We start from the raw sequence: 17,403 nt of genomic DNA, 5'->3' as shown, positions 1-17,403 counted from the left end.
AGCAGGGCATACAGTAGTGTAGTAGTCCTCTCAAGGACACAAAAACAGAAATTCTAGGCATTCTGAAGACTTAGGCCTGTAAGACTTCCACAGCATTTTGTTAGTGCGAGTCGAGTCACAGTCTCAGCTTAGGCTCAATGCAAGGATATGTAAATCTCCCATACTGATGTGAAAGGTGACGTGTATATGGGAGAGGGGGACTTGTTGGGAGCCATCTTTGAGAACTTCTTTGGAGGTTCTAGCAGGGAAGCATAGCTTCTCACATACCTTTGACTGAAAACCAGTCCTCCTCGATTGAGGAAAGTTGCCCTCTTTGATGGCATGCACAGCTTCAGGAGGGACGCACATGGAGTGGTAAAGGAGGAAAGGGACACCTGCCTAGCCAACTAGATGAGCCAGATCAATCCTGACAGTCAGGTTCTTGAGGCTCAGGGAAGTTATGTGACTTCTTAAGGTCATGCAGCTGGTGAGGGAAAGATCTGAAACTCAGCTCAGGCCCAAACTGAAAATGTGTTGTGTGAATAAGTTTGCAGCTCTGACAGAATGCAGGGCCATGCATTCTGGGTGTTTTGTCCTTCCAGGTACACTGGCCTTATTGTGAGGATATCTGACTTCCTTGGAGATATATATATATATATATATATATATATATATATATATATATATATATATATTTATATATATTTATATATATTTATATATATATTTTATACTTCTTTTTAAAATTTTTTTTAATTGGTTATATATATGACAGCAGAATGCATTATAATTCATATTATACATATAGATCACAATTTTTCATATCTCTGGTTGTATACAAAGTACATTCACACCATTTGTGTCTTCATATATGTACTTAGGGTAATGATGTCCATCTCATTTCACCATCTTTTTTTTACCTTCATGTGCCTTCCCTTCCCCTCCTAACCCTTTTCCCTACCTAGAGTTCGTCTAATCCTCTCATGCTCCCCCTCCCAACCCCACTATGAATCAACCTCCTTATACCAGAGAAAACATTCAGAATTTGTTTTTTTGGCCTTGGCTGTATTTTATACAATGCAATGTTGTTGCATTGAGAATGACCAAGCCAGTGGTTTGGATGGTCTTGGTAGTCAAACCAATGGATGCATTATGCAAAAATCTACTACAGTGATGACTGATTAATTGACTGAGTGATGGACAGTGACCTGTCCTGCTGTCTCTTCCATGCATAGAAACTTCGTGGGTGAGTCTCAATGTTTTAGTCACTTTTGTGTCACTCTGACCAATATACCTGACCAGATCAACTTAGGGGAGAAGTTTATAGTGGGCTCATGATTCTGGAGGCTCATTGTTCTGAATCTAGGATGAGGTGGAGCATCATGGGCAAAGGACTCAGCAGGGATGAAGCAGCTGAACTTATGATGGTAGGAAAGTCATGAGATTTCTTAACTTAGAAAGCAGAGAGAGAGGAGAGAAGGGACGGCAGGGCAGATACACCCTTCCAGGAAAGCCCCTAGTGACCCACCTCTGACTATGCCCCACCTGTCTATCGTTACTACCCAGTCAGTCCCTTCAAACGAAGATGGACTGATTAGGTTACAATTCTCATAATCCAATCATTTTATCTCTGAACATTCCTGCATTAACAGAGGAGCTTTTGGGGGACACCTCGTATCCAAACTATAGCACTGGATTTCAGGTAAACTCCCACTGTGTGGGAAAGACCTCCTGCTCTTTGCACTTCCTATAATGGTAATTGGACAAATTAGGTATGCAAATAAGAATTCCATTTGGTATGATGCTTCTTCTCTATTCAGGTCACAGTAAGTAATTTAGGAAAAGTCTGGTTCTCCCACACTGTCTCTCAAATATGCAAATGAAATGTAGTGGTGCATTTTCTCAGATATTTTCTGCAGATGCCAAATCAGCAGCCATTAAAAGTTGGATAATTAGAGTGATTAATTTCTGAAAGGGGAGGGCACCTCCTAATAACAAATAGATTAGTAAATCAAATGAGAAATGAGACCACAAAAAAAAAAAAAATGCTGAAACAAAACTGATTTCCCAAACCCCTGCAGATTTTAGTGCATGAAAAGAAACAAGGAGTCTCAGTAGATGGCAGTATTACTAAAAGGATGGAAAATGAGTTCCGGCTAAACTTCTGTTGGGTCTGCTGGATGGTTCCTAACATCCTCTACACTCTACCCTCTTTACATTATTCACATGCTCTTCCTCTTTTTTGGATGAGAAATAGATAGTTTTCCAAGTTGCATATGTCATCTTAGAGACCACTAGTTAAATAACCTTATGGTTTTTTTCTGTTGTGGTTTTAATAGTGGCCACATTAAATTTGTTCCATGCACAACCCAGAAGTGATTTTTAATTTACCCTTCAAAATTCTAGCACTGAAAGCTGCCCTTGGAAACAGATCATCCAGATGATTTTCTGTTTTTGGCATAATCATTCATATTAAAAATTGGGAGGTAGGAATTTTACATGCACGCGGAAACAGGAAATCCAGCTCAGTTCTCTTGGAGCTGACTTGGCGCTGGAGAAAAAGAACTAATTGGGAATTAGGGTGAGGTGGAGCATCTTTCTGTGTTCAGCAGCTACGAGAGTGTGGCAGTAAGGAAGTGGTGTGGGCTAGAATTGTGACCAGTCTCAAGCACCACTTCACTTCTTGCAGGGCTGTGGCTTTCCATCATTTTTCAGCAGAGATGTTTACTTTTGCACATGACATCCATATCTTAGAGGGCAGGAAGCCAGATCCTGATTAGCAGGGGTGGAGCTCTGCCTGTCTTGGAGCATCCAATGGGATGGGTTTGGTGGGATGGATTTGCTTTTGCAAATAATTATGAAACTCCTACTACTCTTGGGGATTCAAAGATAAATGTCCCTGGAATTCATAATCTGGGTTTTTGGATGGGTAGTCAGAAGATAGTAAGACAATATCCTGATGAACACAGGAGAAGAAAAGCCACAGATATCTTACAGACACTGGAACAAGGCTTTAAAGAAAAGGCATGTCCATACACATCAGGTCGAGCAACTCATGAGGAGAAGTAATGAAGATCCATGTTTGGGATTTTAATCAGCTAGGATAGACCATGTGGATTGGAAGGCAGTGAGTGGTCTGAAAATGTTGTAGAAGCTGTGCATGAAGAGCCTTGAATGCTGAGTTGAGAGAGTTGAAGTGTATTTGAGTTACCATCCACCATCTTGGGCACTTACTGAACACTCACTCTAAGGGGGAATTTCAGGCTCTGAAGACAGCAGAGCATGGCCAAATCTCAGCTGTGCCACTTAACAACCTCAGAGCCATGAGAAGGTTATTAAACCACTTGGATCCCCACTTCCTGTGTGTAGTTTGGGGATGACAATATCATTGCCCTCATGGTATTATTGGAAGGATTACATGAAGCAAAGCTTGAGTGCTTATGATGAGGAGCAGAACATACACAACAGCTTGGGAGCACATGCTACATGGCATAGCTACAGTGATTAGTTGCCAAAAGTTTTATGAGCACTTTATCATTTAATCTTCATAAGAACCTTGCAAAGTGGATGTCAGTATTCCCACTTTGCAGATGAAGACTTAAAACTTGCAGCAACTGATAGAGTTAATAACATTGCTAAGTGGTTGATATATGTTCCTAATGTAAGGTCTGGACTTCCTGCCACCTGCCTGGTTGACTTTCCTGCAAGCAGGTGTAGTCATGGGAGGTTATGGGAAAATAACCACCTGGTCAGACTTAGGCATTGAAGAGACCATTGTCTATCTTCAGTCTGCCCCTTACATCATTATTGGGTGTGTTCCAGAGACCTAAAGCCTGCTGTAAAGATTTTGTTGCCATGGAAACTTCCTGCACAGCCCGATGGAACAGAAAGGAGATAGAGTATGGGGTTTCACACATCCATCAACTAATTTGTGCCTAAATTTGGAAAAGGGTTCCATTTTCTGGAATAAGACTTTATTTCAAACACATTGAACTAATCATATGGGCTTCAAATAACTAAAATATTGACAGTGCTAATAGCCCTGGATAGCATTGCATAAGGGCAGGCTATTTGAAAAGAGCCATTTCCTCCTGGTGGAGTAGGATTCTTGCTTTGTTATAACACAGTAGACATTCCCAAAGTGTCAATTTTATGTGCTCTTTCCATCTGAGTCCCATACCCCAAATATTGCTATTATTCTTGAGTAGAAAATTTCAGGTTCTAGTCAAAATCCACATGACTTCTCAGGGTAGCCTCTTAAATAAAGCAAATAGACATACTCTTGCATGGAGAGGAAGAAGATTGAAATCAAGCTGCAATGGATATGAAATCATGGAGTAGGAATTATAGTTGGAAAGAATGGGCTCTGGCTCAATTATCAAGTGACACTGCTTCTAGTTCTTTTTATTCTCTTTACTTAAATGATTTATATAGGTCTCTTCCTTTGCACCTCAAATTCAATGACTCGAATGTGGCTAGATCATACAGATTGCAGAATTGATGTCTTAGGGCCAGAGAGCTAATGGAAATGTATAAATGAAGCCAAGTGTGACAATAGGGAGCAGTAAGGCCTGTGGCTAAAGAGGAAATTTTGCCTCAAGTTGGTCACATTTAATAAAGGGGAAACAAAATAGAAGCAAAACTCAAACTACACCTAGTAAATTAAGCACTTCTAAAGGCCATCAGTTTATGACACTTATGAGACACTAAATCCCCCTTTTTGTAAGGAATTTTGGGTGCATTGTTAAAATCATGAGCTTTAGAGGAAGGCCTGGGTTGGAGATACCAGTTCTTCTCCTCATTAGCCATATGACCTTAAGATATTAATATCACCTCTTAAAGTCTCAGTGTCCTCATCTACAAAGCAGGTATAATGATGTTCTTCTGTTGAGAGGAGTAATAGAGTGTATAATTGTAAAGTCCTTAGAAGAGTCTCTGTACTCAGCGTGTGTCCATCAGACAGATGCTGGCTTCACCATACCCCTCCCCCTGCTCTTCTGGTTTGATAGTCTGTGTTCTAGGTGTCTAAAATTTTGGAAAATATGAAATGCAAGTTAATACATTTTAGCTATAATCCAGCTGGCAGATTATTGATAAATTCATAACAGAAAGTTGACATTGAACAATATGTCATCTACTTGTGAATCAAAGAACTTGGATCCTTTCTTCTTCTGCCTTTATCAGTGACTTCAGCAAAACTCAGATGACAGCCAGTATAGCACTGCATGGAGGAGTTAGCTACCTACCAGATGGCAGAAGGGGAAGGGAAGTGTCCCAGCCAGCTTGAGGAATGGATCAGAATTCATAAAGTCAAAATTCAGCAGGGATAATCAGGCCTACCCCTGTGTCTAGAAGCATGTTCACAAAGTGTGTAAGGCAGAACACGTGAGAGTCTCAGTGCTTTAGGAGTAAGGTCATAATAGTCCTGAGTGGGGTGAGGACATCACATGGTGAAGTCCATTTTATGGAGGTAGCTGAGCCTGTGTTAAAGCTGCAGTCCAGCTGTGTGGTCAGGCACTGAGTTTGGGTACAGCTATGTCAGCCCAGAGGACGCCCAGGAAGTCAGGACCAGGCTGCAAATAGCCCTGGCAGGAAGGTTGTTCACAGAGGGAGACCTACTGGGGAAACAGTGCTCTTACTTCCAAGCCAGGATTCAGGACCTGGCACTGGTGTTGGGGCACTGGTTTGTGTCAGCTCAGACCATTATACTGAATGGGTACAACAGTCAGAGGGTAGCCCTGTGATCCGGGTCTTTTGTTAGAGGCTGGCTCAGAAATGTAGGGGGCTTCTTAGGTTAACTACAATAGAAGTGGTGGGTCTCTAAACAAGAGCAAGGTCAGTGCTGGGTCTCCAGGCTGTCTGGCCCTCCAGAACCAGAAAGTTGAGGTATTCAGGGCTCTGTGCCACTGTCTTGGATATCTCCCAGGAGCTGGGGTGGGCCAGGACCTGACAGACAGAAGGACAAATTCCTTTGCGTGGTACCTGAAGGCCCTCATGCTGTGGTTCTGCCCAGAGACCCTCAGACTTTCCCCGAAAGGCTGCTCTCATTGTCACTCCTTGGCCTCTGCATGTGCTAGTTCCTCTTCTGGAAAGGCCACCTCCTTGTTGGCCTAGCTCTCTCCACTATTCTTCAACAGCAAATAGTCAAAATGTTTTTTCTGACTACCTTGTCAGCCTTCTAGGTTAGGAACACTCTCTGTTCTAGAATATCCTGGTAGCTATTGTGTTTGAGGTAGAGCTAAAACTGGGGAAATAAATGTGAAAGGTTATTGTCTCACAATGCTGTGAAGCTGGAGGAAGAAGAGAAGGAAAGGCAGAAGAGGAAGAGAGAAAGAAAGAAAGGAGAGAGAGAAAGAAAGGAGAGAGAGGAAAAAAACCACCCATAGTGTGATATTTATCTTGGGTGAAATATTGACATAGTGAGGGTTGGGAAAATCATTTTTTTTGGATGGAAGGATATGTGAATTGTCACTTGAGTAATAAGTAAAAACTCAGTAAAAGGATAGATTTTGAATAAATATTCCCAGCCTGGGGAATCAGCCAAAACGGGCATGCCATCGTCAGCACATTGATTGTCACTATGGCTGGAGTACTGGGTAGACAAAAGGGGAGGAAGAGAAATGCAGTTGGGAAGAAATAAACATTTTGTAAATTTTTGAAATCCTAGGCTTCTGCTACCAAGAAACCCTGACCATCACACATATATAAGACTTGTAAATGAAGGAGACTTTTGGAGCAGGCGCTCACATTGGTTATAGTTATCAATCTGTCCAAGTTCTTCAGGGAAGTTAGGCCCTTTAGACATGGATTCTGCTGATTCAATGTGAGTTGAATTCTCTCTTACATCCAAACTGAAAGCACAACCTCCCAAGCCTATAAGGCCACATGGGCAGCACAAATGAGGGTATTAGGCTGCTGGGGCTGTGGCAAAATGGAAAAATTCATGCCTGTGAAAAAGGGAACTAATTCTAAGTAAGAGATGGTAAAAATCACTATAACTTGTTGTGGGCCCTATTTATGCCTGGCATCTTGTTTATAGTCTTGGATAATGTAAAGAACATAACACATATCAATGCTCTTCCAAAATCATCAAATAAAATACATTTCAACCATTTGGAGAAAGCAATTAATCCAAATCCAAGTAATTCAACTAAGTTCCTACTTCTTTCAGTGTCTAGGGGAAACACTATGCTGGGTGGTGGTTTTACCTGTAAGTCAGGACAGAATGTTTAATGTCCACAAGATACACTGTGGTTCCCTGGAATAATATCCTAGGCTCCTTGGAAACTCTCATCTGTATTAACCCATTTTCTGTTACTGTAACAAAATACCTAATCCTGGATGCTTTATAATGGAAAGAGACTTGTTTAGCTGGAAGTTCAAGGAGTTGATACTAGAATTGGCTTAGCCTTGGTGAGGACCTTGTGGCAGATGGAATCATAGTGGGATTGAGTGTAAAAAGGAGAGATTATATGGTGATAGACTGGATTCCAATGAGAAATATGTTAATGCTTTCTGAAGGCATCACCCTCAATGACCTAAAGACCTGTCACTAGGCCCTACCTCTTAAAGTTCCCACCTGTCACATTATTACCCTTGGGACAAAGCTTCCAACCTATGAACCCTTTGGGGACAAACCACATTCAAATCAGCACCTCTCCACCAGGACCCATCTTTAATTGTATACCAGGACTATTTTAATCTGGAGCAGGAAAGTTGTCAAGAGAGAGAGAAAGAAGAATAAATATCTGCAGCTGGATAGGATGAACTTGAAGTCTTGACTGTTAAGCAGAGAAAGCAGAAAACTCCTGAAGGCTGCCCCACAATTGCTCTGTGATAATTTGCCTTGCAGGTCCAGTCTGCCGGCCAGCCGGGTGACCCCATACTCTTACCACGGAGTCCTAATTGAACCACCATCCCCTTTCCTGCACTGGAAGTAATATGCGTTAGGAAAATCAATCCATTTGTAGGGGGAGAAACCAGACTGGTTTCCTGCTACTGCTCATATTTTCACTAAAACCCCATTTTCCTGGAACCAACATTGAAAAAAACAGCACATTTTATTCAAAACAAGGCAATATTGGTATTGACAGAGCTGCAGTGATAATGAGGACGATCAATTTTCCCTTCTCCATTATGGGGTATTGAGCAACTTTGGAGTAAACTTGTGGCATCATTAGACAAGATCAGCATTTCTCCTTTTTGAAAACTTTTTCTCTTTCTTTTTTGCATATTTAGATTGTAAGTGTATCTGCTCTGATGAGGGCAGCGGGGGTGGGTGGGGAGAACAAAGCAAAACAAAACAAAAAAGTCCCCAAAGCAATATGTGAAGTGCTGGTAATAAAAACTGGGGCTCATAGACATTTCTTTTTAATTCTTATTAATAATACATTGTGATGTTATTTTTGCATCTTGCTCCATATAGACTGTCTCCCCAACTCTCACCCCAAATTAAAAGAGTGCAGTTACAGAATGGAATAATCCCAGTTCTGGTAGAGAGAATGCTCAAAGCAAGAGGGCAGATGTTCTTTGTCTGTTGTAATGGCAGTGGAGGAAAAAGGCAGAGGCTACGGTGGATGCAGGAAGAGACAGAACATCAGAAGGCAGTTCTGGAGAAGGAAATCAAGGAAATTAGTAGATTTCCACACAGAATAGCTCCTCAAAGCAAAAGTGAAAGAGTTGTTTAATGCACATTAATGTGGGCATTTCTACCTTCAGTTTCTGGTCCTTTTTGGGCTGCCCACATGTCTCTGATAGATCAGGCTGGCTGTGCAGAGAACCTATGTAAAGGGAGGTGGACTGCTATGGTGGCCCAGTTAGTGTATTCCAAGGGTTCACATGCCGGAAGTCTGGTCTCCAGGATGGTGGTGTTGAGAGGTGGTGGGACCTTCAAGGGTGAAACCTAGTGGGAAGTCATTGGGAGTGTTGTCCTTGAAAGGAATTAATGGAATTTTCTTTTATTTTCCTTCCTTCCTTCCTCCCTCCCTCCCTCCCTCCCTCGATCCCTTCCTTTCATTCTTTTAATTTCTTTCTTTCGATGCCAAGGATTGAACCCAGGGTTGCTTAGCCACAGCACCATATCCCCAGCCCCCAGCCCTTTTTTAAAATTTTGAGACAGGGTCTTACTAAGTTGCTTGGGGCCTTGCTAAGTCACTGGCCTTGAACTTGGGATCTTTTTGCCTCAGCCTCCCAAGATACTGGGATTACAGGAGAGTGCCACAGGGACCTAGTAGGTTCTCAAGAGAGGGTTGTTAGGAAAGAGTTGTCTTGCCCTTGAAACTCCAGAATTATAAGCTGCATAAGCCTGTTTGTTAATGCACTGCCCAGCCTCAATTATTTCACTATAGTAACAGAAAACAAATTAATACAAAGATTACCTTCTCCAAGTGATGAGACCTTTCCTTGACATTAGTCAACCATGTGATCAGGCTAACAGCAACATTGACAAAATAGTGATACTTCAGAATAACAAAATGCTGCCCAGAAGAAAAATACATCTGAAAAGTCATTCTCGTGTGACTTTATCCCCTCTAAATTTTAAATCAGGAGTGTTATTAAATATACCTTAGAAATGGATACATTGCTGAATGCCATCAGATTGAGGTAAGAGGTACAGGCATTGAGTGTCTGGAAGCAGGTGAGAGGATGTGAGGTGGGCTGTGGCCCCTCTGATCTTTTTAAATTGGGGCATTATAATTATGCCTAGCATTTGGGTTTTCCTTTCTTCTTCCCACCACCTTTTCTCCCTCCTCTACTGATCTTCCTTTCACTCCTTTATTCGTTTTTTTTTTTTTTATTTTTTATTGTTGGTTGTTCAAAACATTACATAGTTCTTGATATATCATATTTCACACTTTGATTCAAGTGGGTTATGAACTCCCATTTTTAGATTGGCATTTTCTACATATACATAAAGATGAAATTCCCTTTGATACATTTATATATGTACATAACATAATTTTGTTACATCCATTTCATATTTTCCTTCCTAGAATTCTTCATTCCTCTCTTTGTTCTCCTTTTTCTACTCCACTGATTTTTCCTTTGTCTTCATGATATTTTATTATGATTCCCTCCTTCACAACCTTATTTTCCTCATTTTGCTCTAGCTTGTGCATATGAGAGAAAAAAATTGACCCTCTATTTTCTGAATCTGGCTTATTTCACTTGGTATGGTTTTCTCCATTTCCATCCATTTACTGGCAATTGCCATTATTTCATTCTTCTTTGTGATTGAATAAAACTCCATTGTGTATATGTATCACATCTTATTGATCCATTCATCTATTGATGGGCATCTGGGCTGATTCCATAATTTTGGCTATTGTGAATGGTGCTGCTGTAAACATTGAAGTGGCTATATCACTATTGTATGCGAATTTTAGTTCTCTTGAATAAATACCAAGGACTGGGATAGCTGGATCATATGGTGGTTCCATTCCTCATTTTTTGAGGAATCTTCATACTGCTCTCTAGTGTGGTTGCACTAATTTGCAGTCCCATCAACAATGTATGAGTGTATTTTTTCCCCTCACATCCTTGCCAGCATCGATTATTGTTTGGGTTCTTGATAATTGCAATTCTGACTAAAGTGAGATGAAGTCTTAGTGTTGTTTCAATTTGCATTTCCCTGATTGCTAGAGATGCTGCATACTTTTTCATATATTTCTTGGCCATTTGTGTTTCTTCTTTTGAGAAACTTCTGTTTAGTTCTTTTGCCCATTTATTAATTGAGTTATTTGTTTTTTTGTTTTTTTTTTACCTACTTCTTTTTTTTTAATTTTTTATTGTTGGTTGTTCAAAACATTACAAATTTCTTGACATATCATATTCCACACTTTGATTCAAGTGGGTTATGAACTCCCACCTTCACCCCATACACAGATTGCAGAATCACATCAGTTACACATCCATTGATTTACATATTGCCATACTAGTGTCTGTTGTGCTCCGCTGCCTTTCCCATCCTCCACCATCCCCCCTCCCCTCCCCTCCCCTCCTCTCTCTCTACCCGCTCCATGTTTTTTTTGATATTGGGTTTCTTGAGTTCTTTATATATTCAGGATATTAATCCCCTTTCAAAAAATTAGCTAGCAATGATTTTTTCCCATTCCATAGGCTCTCTCTTAATTTTCTTAATCACTTCCTTTTTTAAAAAAAATTTTACAGCATCCAAGTTTTGATTTTATTTTTTATTTTTTGAACTTTAGGGATATTGTTGAGAAAGTTGGTGCTATATCTATATGATGGAATATTTTTCTTATAGCAATTGCAAGGTTTCTGATCTAATACATAAATCTTTGATCCATTTTGATTTGACTTCTGTGCAAGGTAAAGATAGGGATCTGGTTTTATTCTTCTGCATGTGGATATCCATTTTTTTCCAGCATCATTTGTTAAAAAGGACGTCTTTTATCCAACATATGTTTTTGGCACCTTTGTCAAATATCAGATGACTGTAAGTTTGTGGGTTTGTTGTTGCGTCTTCTGTTTCTTTGATCTTCATGTCTGTTTTAATTCTATTACCATGCTGTTTTGCTACAAATAGCTCTTTTTTTTTTGCATTACAATTCTTAATACACCTTTATACCACAATTTATCATATCTCTGATTGTATATAAGGTATGTTGACAGCAAATTCACATACATGTATTTTGTATAATGATGAGGGTCTGTAGCTCTTTACTGTAATTTGTGATCAGATATCGTGATGCCTCTAGCTTTGCTCAGAATCGTTTTGGCTATCCTGGATCTATTATTCTTCCAAATGAATTTTAGAATTGGTTTTCCTAGCTCTGTGAAGAATATCACAAATATTGTATTGAATCTATACATTATTCTGGTAGTACAGCTATTGTGACGATATTAATTCTGCCTATCCAACAACGTGGGAGGTCTTTCCATCTTCTGTGGTGGCACTTCAGACACTTCAGAATAATAAAATGATTCCTGGAAGGGAAGTTCATTTGATGAAAAATTATTCTAATGTGACTTCATCCCCTCAAAATTTTAAATCAGAAGTGTTATTAAAGATACCTTAGATGGCTGGGGTTGTGGCTCAGTGGTAAAGCACTCACCTAGCATGGGTGAGGCACTAGGTTTGATTCTCAGCACCACATAAAGATAAATAAATAAAGGTATTGTGTCCATCTACAACTAAAACATTTTTTAAAAAAAGATACCTTAGAAATGAGGACATCACTGAAGCCATCTGTTTGAGGCAAGAGGTGCAGATGTTGAGTGTCTGGAAACAGGTGAGAGGATGTGAGGTGGGCTGTGACCCATCTGCATTTTTAAAAAAAATCTAGGAATGATGATGATTCTTTCCCCATACATTTGACTCCATGAAACATGTATCTTACAAAATAGTGTTATCAGCCTTTGGAAGAACCCAATTTTGTTTAATTCTCTCCCTTTTTGATAGAAACTTACCCTTGACCCTTTCTTTGTATAGAGACTCTCAAATAATCATGGAGAGAGCATGATGGATGAGGTGATTCTGAGCATGAGATCCAGGCACAAAGCCAGGCCCTGTCCTTATCGTGTGGCCCCATGTAATTAACTTGTCTGAACTCAGATTCCTCTTCTGTAAAATGGGGATGACCATAGCATCTACTTCAGATTTCCTCACAGGCATAATATAATCATATTGAAATGCTTAGAGCATGGCTTGGCGCATGTAAATACCTGGTAAATATTCTCATCATGGGATAAAATTTGGCACTTAAGGTAAAGTAAATGTCAGGCCTGGACTCCCTTTTACCTCTAATAGTTCCATAAAATATACTCAGGGCTGCAGGAACCCTGTTCCTCTCCAGAATACTGTTAAGTTCTCTGCTAAAGCATGTCCTATACTGGGCAGAGACCCTGTCTGCTCACTGGCCTCATCTTTATACCATGAATCCCTTGGGAGCAGGGAAGAGTCTTACCCATCTTTAAATACCCAGAAGCAGTGGTTGCAGGACCACTGATACTTGTTTGAAGGATAAGGAGAAGAAAGGAAGTGGGGAGAGTGCAATGAAAGAAAGCTTTCATTGGGGATGTGAGTAGCAGCTCAGGTCTTTCCCTAGGCTGGCCTCCCCCTGTGCCTGCTGTTGCAGGTGAGGAGGGATGTGGAAGAACACCTGAGACAGGGGTACGGTGGGCATGAGTTGTGGCAGGGGTCACTAATTGTCCCATATACAATCCCAGGCCCAGTTGAGAGCTTGTCAATGTCACCCGCAGGATGTCCTACCCTTGAGGTCTCATGGCTTTCTTTGGTTACCTCTTAGCTTTCTGAGGAGATCCAATGCTCCATGGCCAGTCATCTCCAGTCCCTGGTGAAATCAGAGAAGAACCGCCAGGTCATGTGTGAGGCGGGGATGCTCAGGACCCTCATGACCTCCTGTGGCTGGGCCCTCAGCACCAGCAGCAGCCCCTTGCACTCACACCTCATCAGGATTTTTGAAAAGCTTGCTTCCCAAGCCATCGAACCGGATGTGTTAAGGTACCATGTGAGCTAAGAATTACATGCTGCAGAGCAGGGTGATGGGTGCACCATGGTCAGTAGGGAGTCTGCTGGACAGGTGTCTTGGTCCCCCTCCAACCTTCAACACTGGAAGTCCATGGACGAGTCTTGGGTCTGCTGTGCCATGCACTGGGACCCACAAAGCAGACAGCCCTTCCCATGGAGATGGTGGTCTCTGGAAAGGGGGCTTCAAGGACATGAAGCTAGAGCTAGCCCTGAGGCCTGGGCAGTTCACTTGCAAGGAGTGAGCTGCTGGAAGGAGTGGGACTGGGAGGAGTGGCACTGGGAGGGCCTGACAGACTCAGAGGCTAGTTTGCAGAAAGCTGGGGTGGCAGCACTCCTATTGGTGACCTCCATGAAGTCACATTCCTGGAGAGCCACAGCAAGGAGGGAAGGCACACAGGAAAGTAGAGGTGGAAGACAAAAATCAGAGAAAGGATAGGCTGCATTCTGGAGGGAGGTTGAGTCTCCCAAGACCCTAAACTACCCTGTGGGAGTCTCCAGAGAGTGGCGCTGAGGTGGGGTCACATACTCAGCAGCTCCTTGCTTATACAAGTCAGGGGGACAGAAGGCTGCCTCTTTCTAGCCAGCAGGCATGGGGTCCAGAGGCTGGGCCAGCCTCTTCAGCCCTGGTCGGGCAGGCTGCCAGACCAGCCACCACACTTTGTGCTGGGTAGCAAATTCCTTCAGAAATTTTTATAAAAAATGCGCATCACAAGATGGTGCTTGAGGCTCCTAACTTTGCAGGTTCTCTGGTAGCAAGACAGTAACACTCTGTCTCTGCAGTGCTTTAGGAGAGGGCATTTCAAGCCAAGGGGGTAAAGGGATCAAGGGAACACTGGACATCTGGGGGAAGTGGTCTGGATAAAGTTGAAGAAAACTTTAAAATGTGCCTGTAAAATGTCTTCACTTGGTTCTCTTGTATGTTATGATACTCAGACAATTTCTAGGTCTTGGAATTCCCCCACCTCTGTCTGCTAAAAAGAAAACCCTTGATTCTTCTCAGTGGCATGGAGGCCACCTTGGACACTCAGGTGAGGAGGGGGAAGAACTGGAGTAGCTCAGGGCTGATTAGGGGGATTAGAGGCAAAATGACAGGGTGATGCCCTGTGTCAGGCCTGCTATTTGGGAGGGTGTCATTGCAAACAAAGTCATGGACACCTTGAATGTAATATCACATAGGGCACTGAAAAGAATCCAGTTTAGAGAAAGAATAGAAAATCAGTCTTGGAACTGGTTGTCAGAGGTAGGAGCTGAGAACTCTCAAGGAGACAACTTGCTGTGGAAGACAGCAGGTCAGCAAGCCTGTGCAAAGTCCCAGCAAGTAGCTCCAGTAAGCAGGCAAGCCATAGATAGCAGCAGAAAGTGATGCTTGGAAAGGGGAAGGAAGCATGCTGGAATGAAAGAGAAATTTCTAGAAGAATGGAGGAACAGGTTATTTCCACCTTTTGGTATTATCAAAATCAACAGAGCTCATGCTGAAGGGTCAAGAGATCCACTGTCACTTATGTTTAGTGTTTGATGACTGCAGAATGATCTGTTAGTGGAGATACTTCAGGGATATTTCCAAAACAGGGGTGGAAATGCATTGGGCAAGGACATATCTTTTCTCTTGTTTTCTTTCTTAGGGTTACAGGCAGCAGATCTGGGCACGGTTGAGGGACCTGCAGAAGCCAGTCCAAATTCTGGAGTGGCTCAGCCCCTCGGGTCCTTAGAGGCATCCCGGGATTCAACCACAGCCCTTCAAACTGCACTGAGCCTCATCTCCATGACCTCCCCACGCAACCTGCAGCCTCAGAGGGCTGCTCTAGCACCATCATTTGTGGAATTTGACATGTCTGTAGAAGGTTATGGGTATGGACAACTCTCATTATTAATCTCCCTGTGTCTCTGATGAGTTAAAAAATTGATTACAAAATTATAGCTCCCATAAGTTTTTACCGCCCAAGCAGAGCAAAGAGTCTAGGTTATGAGCCCTCTCTGCTCAGTGGCTTTTCAGGGGCAGTATCACCAGCCGTGGAGGATCACAGCCCTCTCTTTCCCTGGTGTGGCTACCTTCTGGAATCTCCTCCCATCCTCTCCAGCCTCTGTGGGGGATCCTAATAGCACCAACTGCTTTCTATCCTTTCATGGTATAAGAGTGGGTGAAGCTCCTACAGGAGGACCAGAGAGAGGAAATGTCATGGCCCCAACTAGCTGACTTCAGGCAAGAGGCACTTTGCAGTCCAGTGATCTGAAATTCTTTCTTTTTTCCAGCTGTTTGTTTATTCCAACCCTGTCTACAGTTATGGGCATCAACACCGAGTATGCTGTCTCTGGAGGGATTGGGACAGGTAGGTATTTCCCAGGTGGTTTAGTTCTCCACCTGACCCCAAGAATAGGTCCTCAAGTATTACTTATTTCCTGTGAGCATCTACTTCCTACCATGAATAATGAGACAAAAGCATCCTCTGCCTTGTGGAGTTGAGATGAAGTCGGCATGAGTTAGGCCAGGCACGGTGCTGGCACTTAGCGTGGCTGTCAACTCAGAGCCCCAGTGGATCTAAATTTGATTCCTCAGCAGGACAAACAGTGAGGCTACACTTATGTTCTTATTCCAGGTGCTGCCAGATCATTCCCTCCACCAGGGGGTCTGACCTTCTCCTGCTGGTTCCTGATCAGCAGGCAGGCTTCTATCACTGAGGGCCACCCTCTGCGCTTCCTAACCTTGGTGCGCCACCTGGCCAGGACCGAGCAGCCCTTTGTCTGCTTCTCTGTCAGCCTCTGCCCAGATGACCTATCCTTGGTTGTGTCCACAGAAGAGAAAGAATTCCAGCCCCTGGGTAAGACATTGGGATGCTATACTGGTGTCTCCTATACTTGGGTGAAATGAAGCTGAATTAGAAGCTCTTGATAAGGGCATGTTTAGAAACCTGGCAACCTCTTGTTTCTCCTCATCTTTAACAGTTGCTTCCTTAGGTTCCACATCTGGCGAAAGGTCTAAACAAATATTTGTTGAGTGCCACTGTGGTCTGGGCTCTGGAGTTGTAACTGTCAGGCAGACAAGACTCTATACCTCAGTGTGATTTCAGAGGTTATGCTCAGTAGCTTTCCAGAAACATAGCTCACCACTGGCAGAGTGGTCATGGATGAATCTTGGGGAATTGCCTCATTGGAATAAAAACTGTATCATCTCCTGTACAAGGTTTGCAAGGAATACACACAACTTAGCTGCAGCTAAAGCAAACTTAGACATTCCACAAATGTTTAGCCCATAATCCAGAGGGCTGGCCAGTGCTTGGTGGGCAGGTTGGTGGCCCTAGGGACCCAGGAGCCTGATCATCCCTCAGTAGTGCTGGTGGCTGCTCCTGGCTCTGTCTTTTGGAGTTCAGCCTTGTTCTCCAAGCCCACCTGCCTGAGATGGCCAAACCTAGTATATCTCTGCAACATGTTCCTCTTTTGTGTTCTGAGTCAGTGTTTCTAGTGAAATATGTGGAAGGCTTAGAGAGAATGGTTGATATCCTCAGCTCACAGCAAGACTTCCTTTGCCCCTTCCCTTTCAGGACTTTTACCTGCACATGGCCACTACCATCAAGGCAGTCTAATGTAGCTAGACCCTGGCTAGAACATTACTCTTTTGTTTAAATACTGACTGCATGACCTTGGGCTAATTACTTAAGCTTTCTTTGCCTCAGAATGGTAAAATGGGAACAATAATATTGCCTTTCTTGCAGAGTTGTTTGTGAAAATTAAATGAGCTAATAATCATAATGGTGCTTAGACCAGTCTGGCACAGTTAGAGCTCAAGGACTATGGCTGTTGCTGCTGCTAATGTAATTTTTTATGAGAAGAAGGGTAGGTTATGTCTACCCCAGGCAAAAGGCCCACATGGGTTGACCAGGGACATCCCTCTCCACCGCTACTGGGTTACTGCAGCA

At 42.6% G+C, this 17,403-nt stretch overlaps 1 protein-coding gene across 2 annotated transcripts in view; it reads left to right on the top strand.

The window, feature by feature from the left end:
* Positions 1–17,403, top strand: part of Wdfy4 (WDFY family member 4) — a 277,867-nt gene that overhangs the window by 74,523 nt on the left and 185,941 nt on the right. For both annotated transcript variants that reach the window (XM_027947941.3, XM_034636982.2), the window contains exons 14-18: positions 13,251–13,465; positions 14,426–14,520; positions 15,115–15,340; positions 15,743–15,819; positions 16,087–16,308. In XM_027947941.3, the coding sequence (XP_027803742.3) occupies positions 13,251–13,465; positions 14,426–14,520; positions 15,115–15,340; positions 15,743–15,819; positions 16,087–16,308 (835 nt within the window). The remainder of the gene's footprint in view (positions 1–13,250; positions 13,466–14,425; positions 14,521–15,114; positions 15,341–15,742; positions 15,820–16,086; positions 16,309–17,403) is intronic.

This window comes from Marmota flaviventris, chromosome 4 (assembly GCF_047511675.1).
Source record: "Marmota flaviventris isolate mMarFla1 chromosome 4, mMarFla1.hap1, whole genome shotgun sequence".
Taxonomy (NCBI): Eukaryota; Metazoa; Chordata; class Mammalia; order Rodentia; family Sciuridae; genus Marmota; species Marmota flaviventris.
This window is presented reverse-complemented; position numbering and strand designations above follow the sequence as displayed.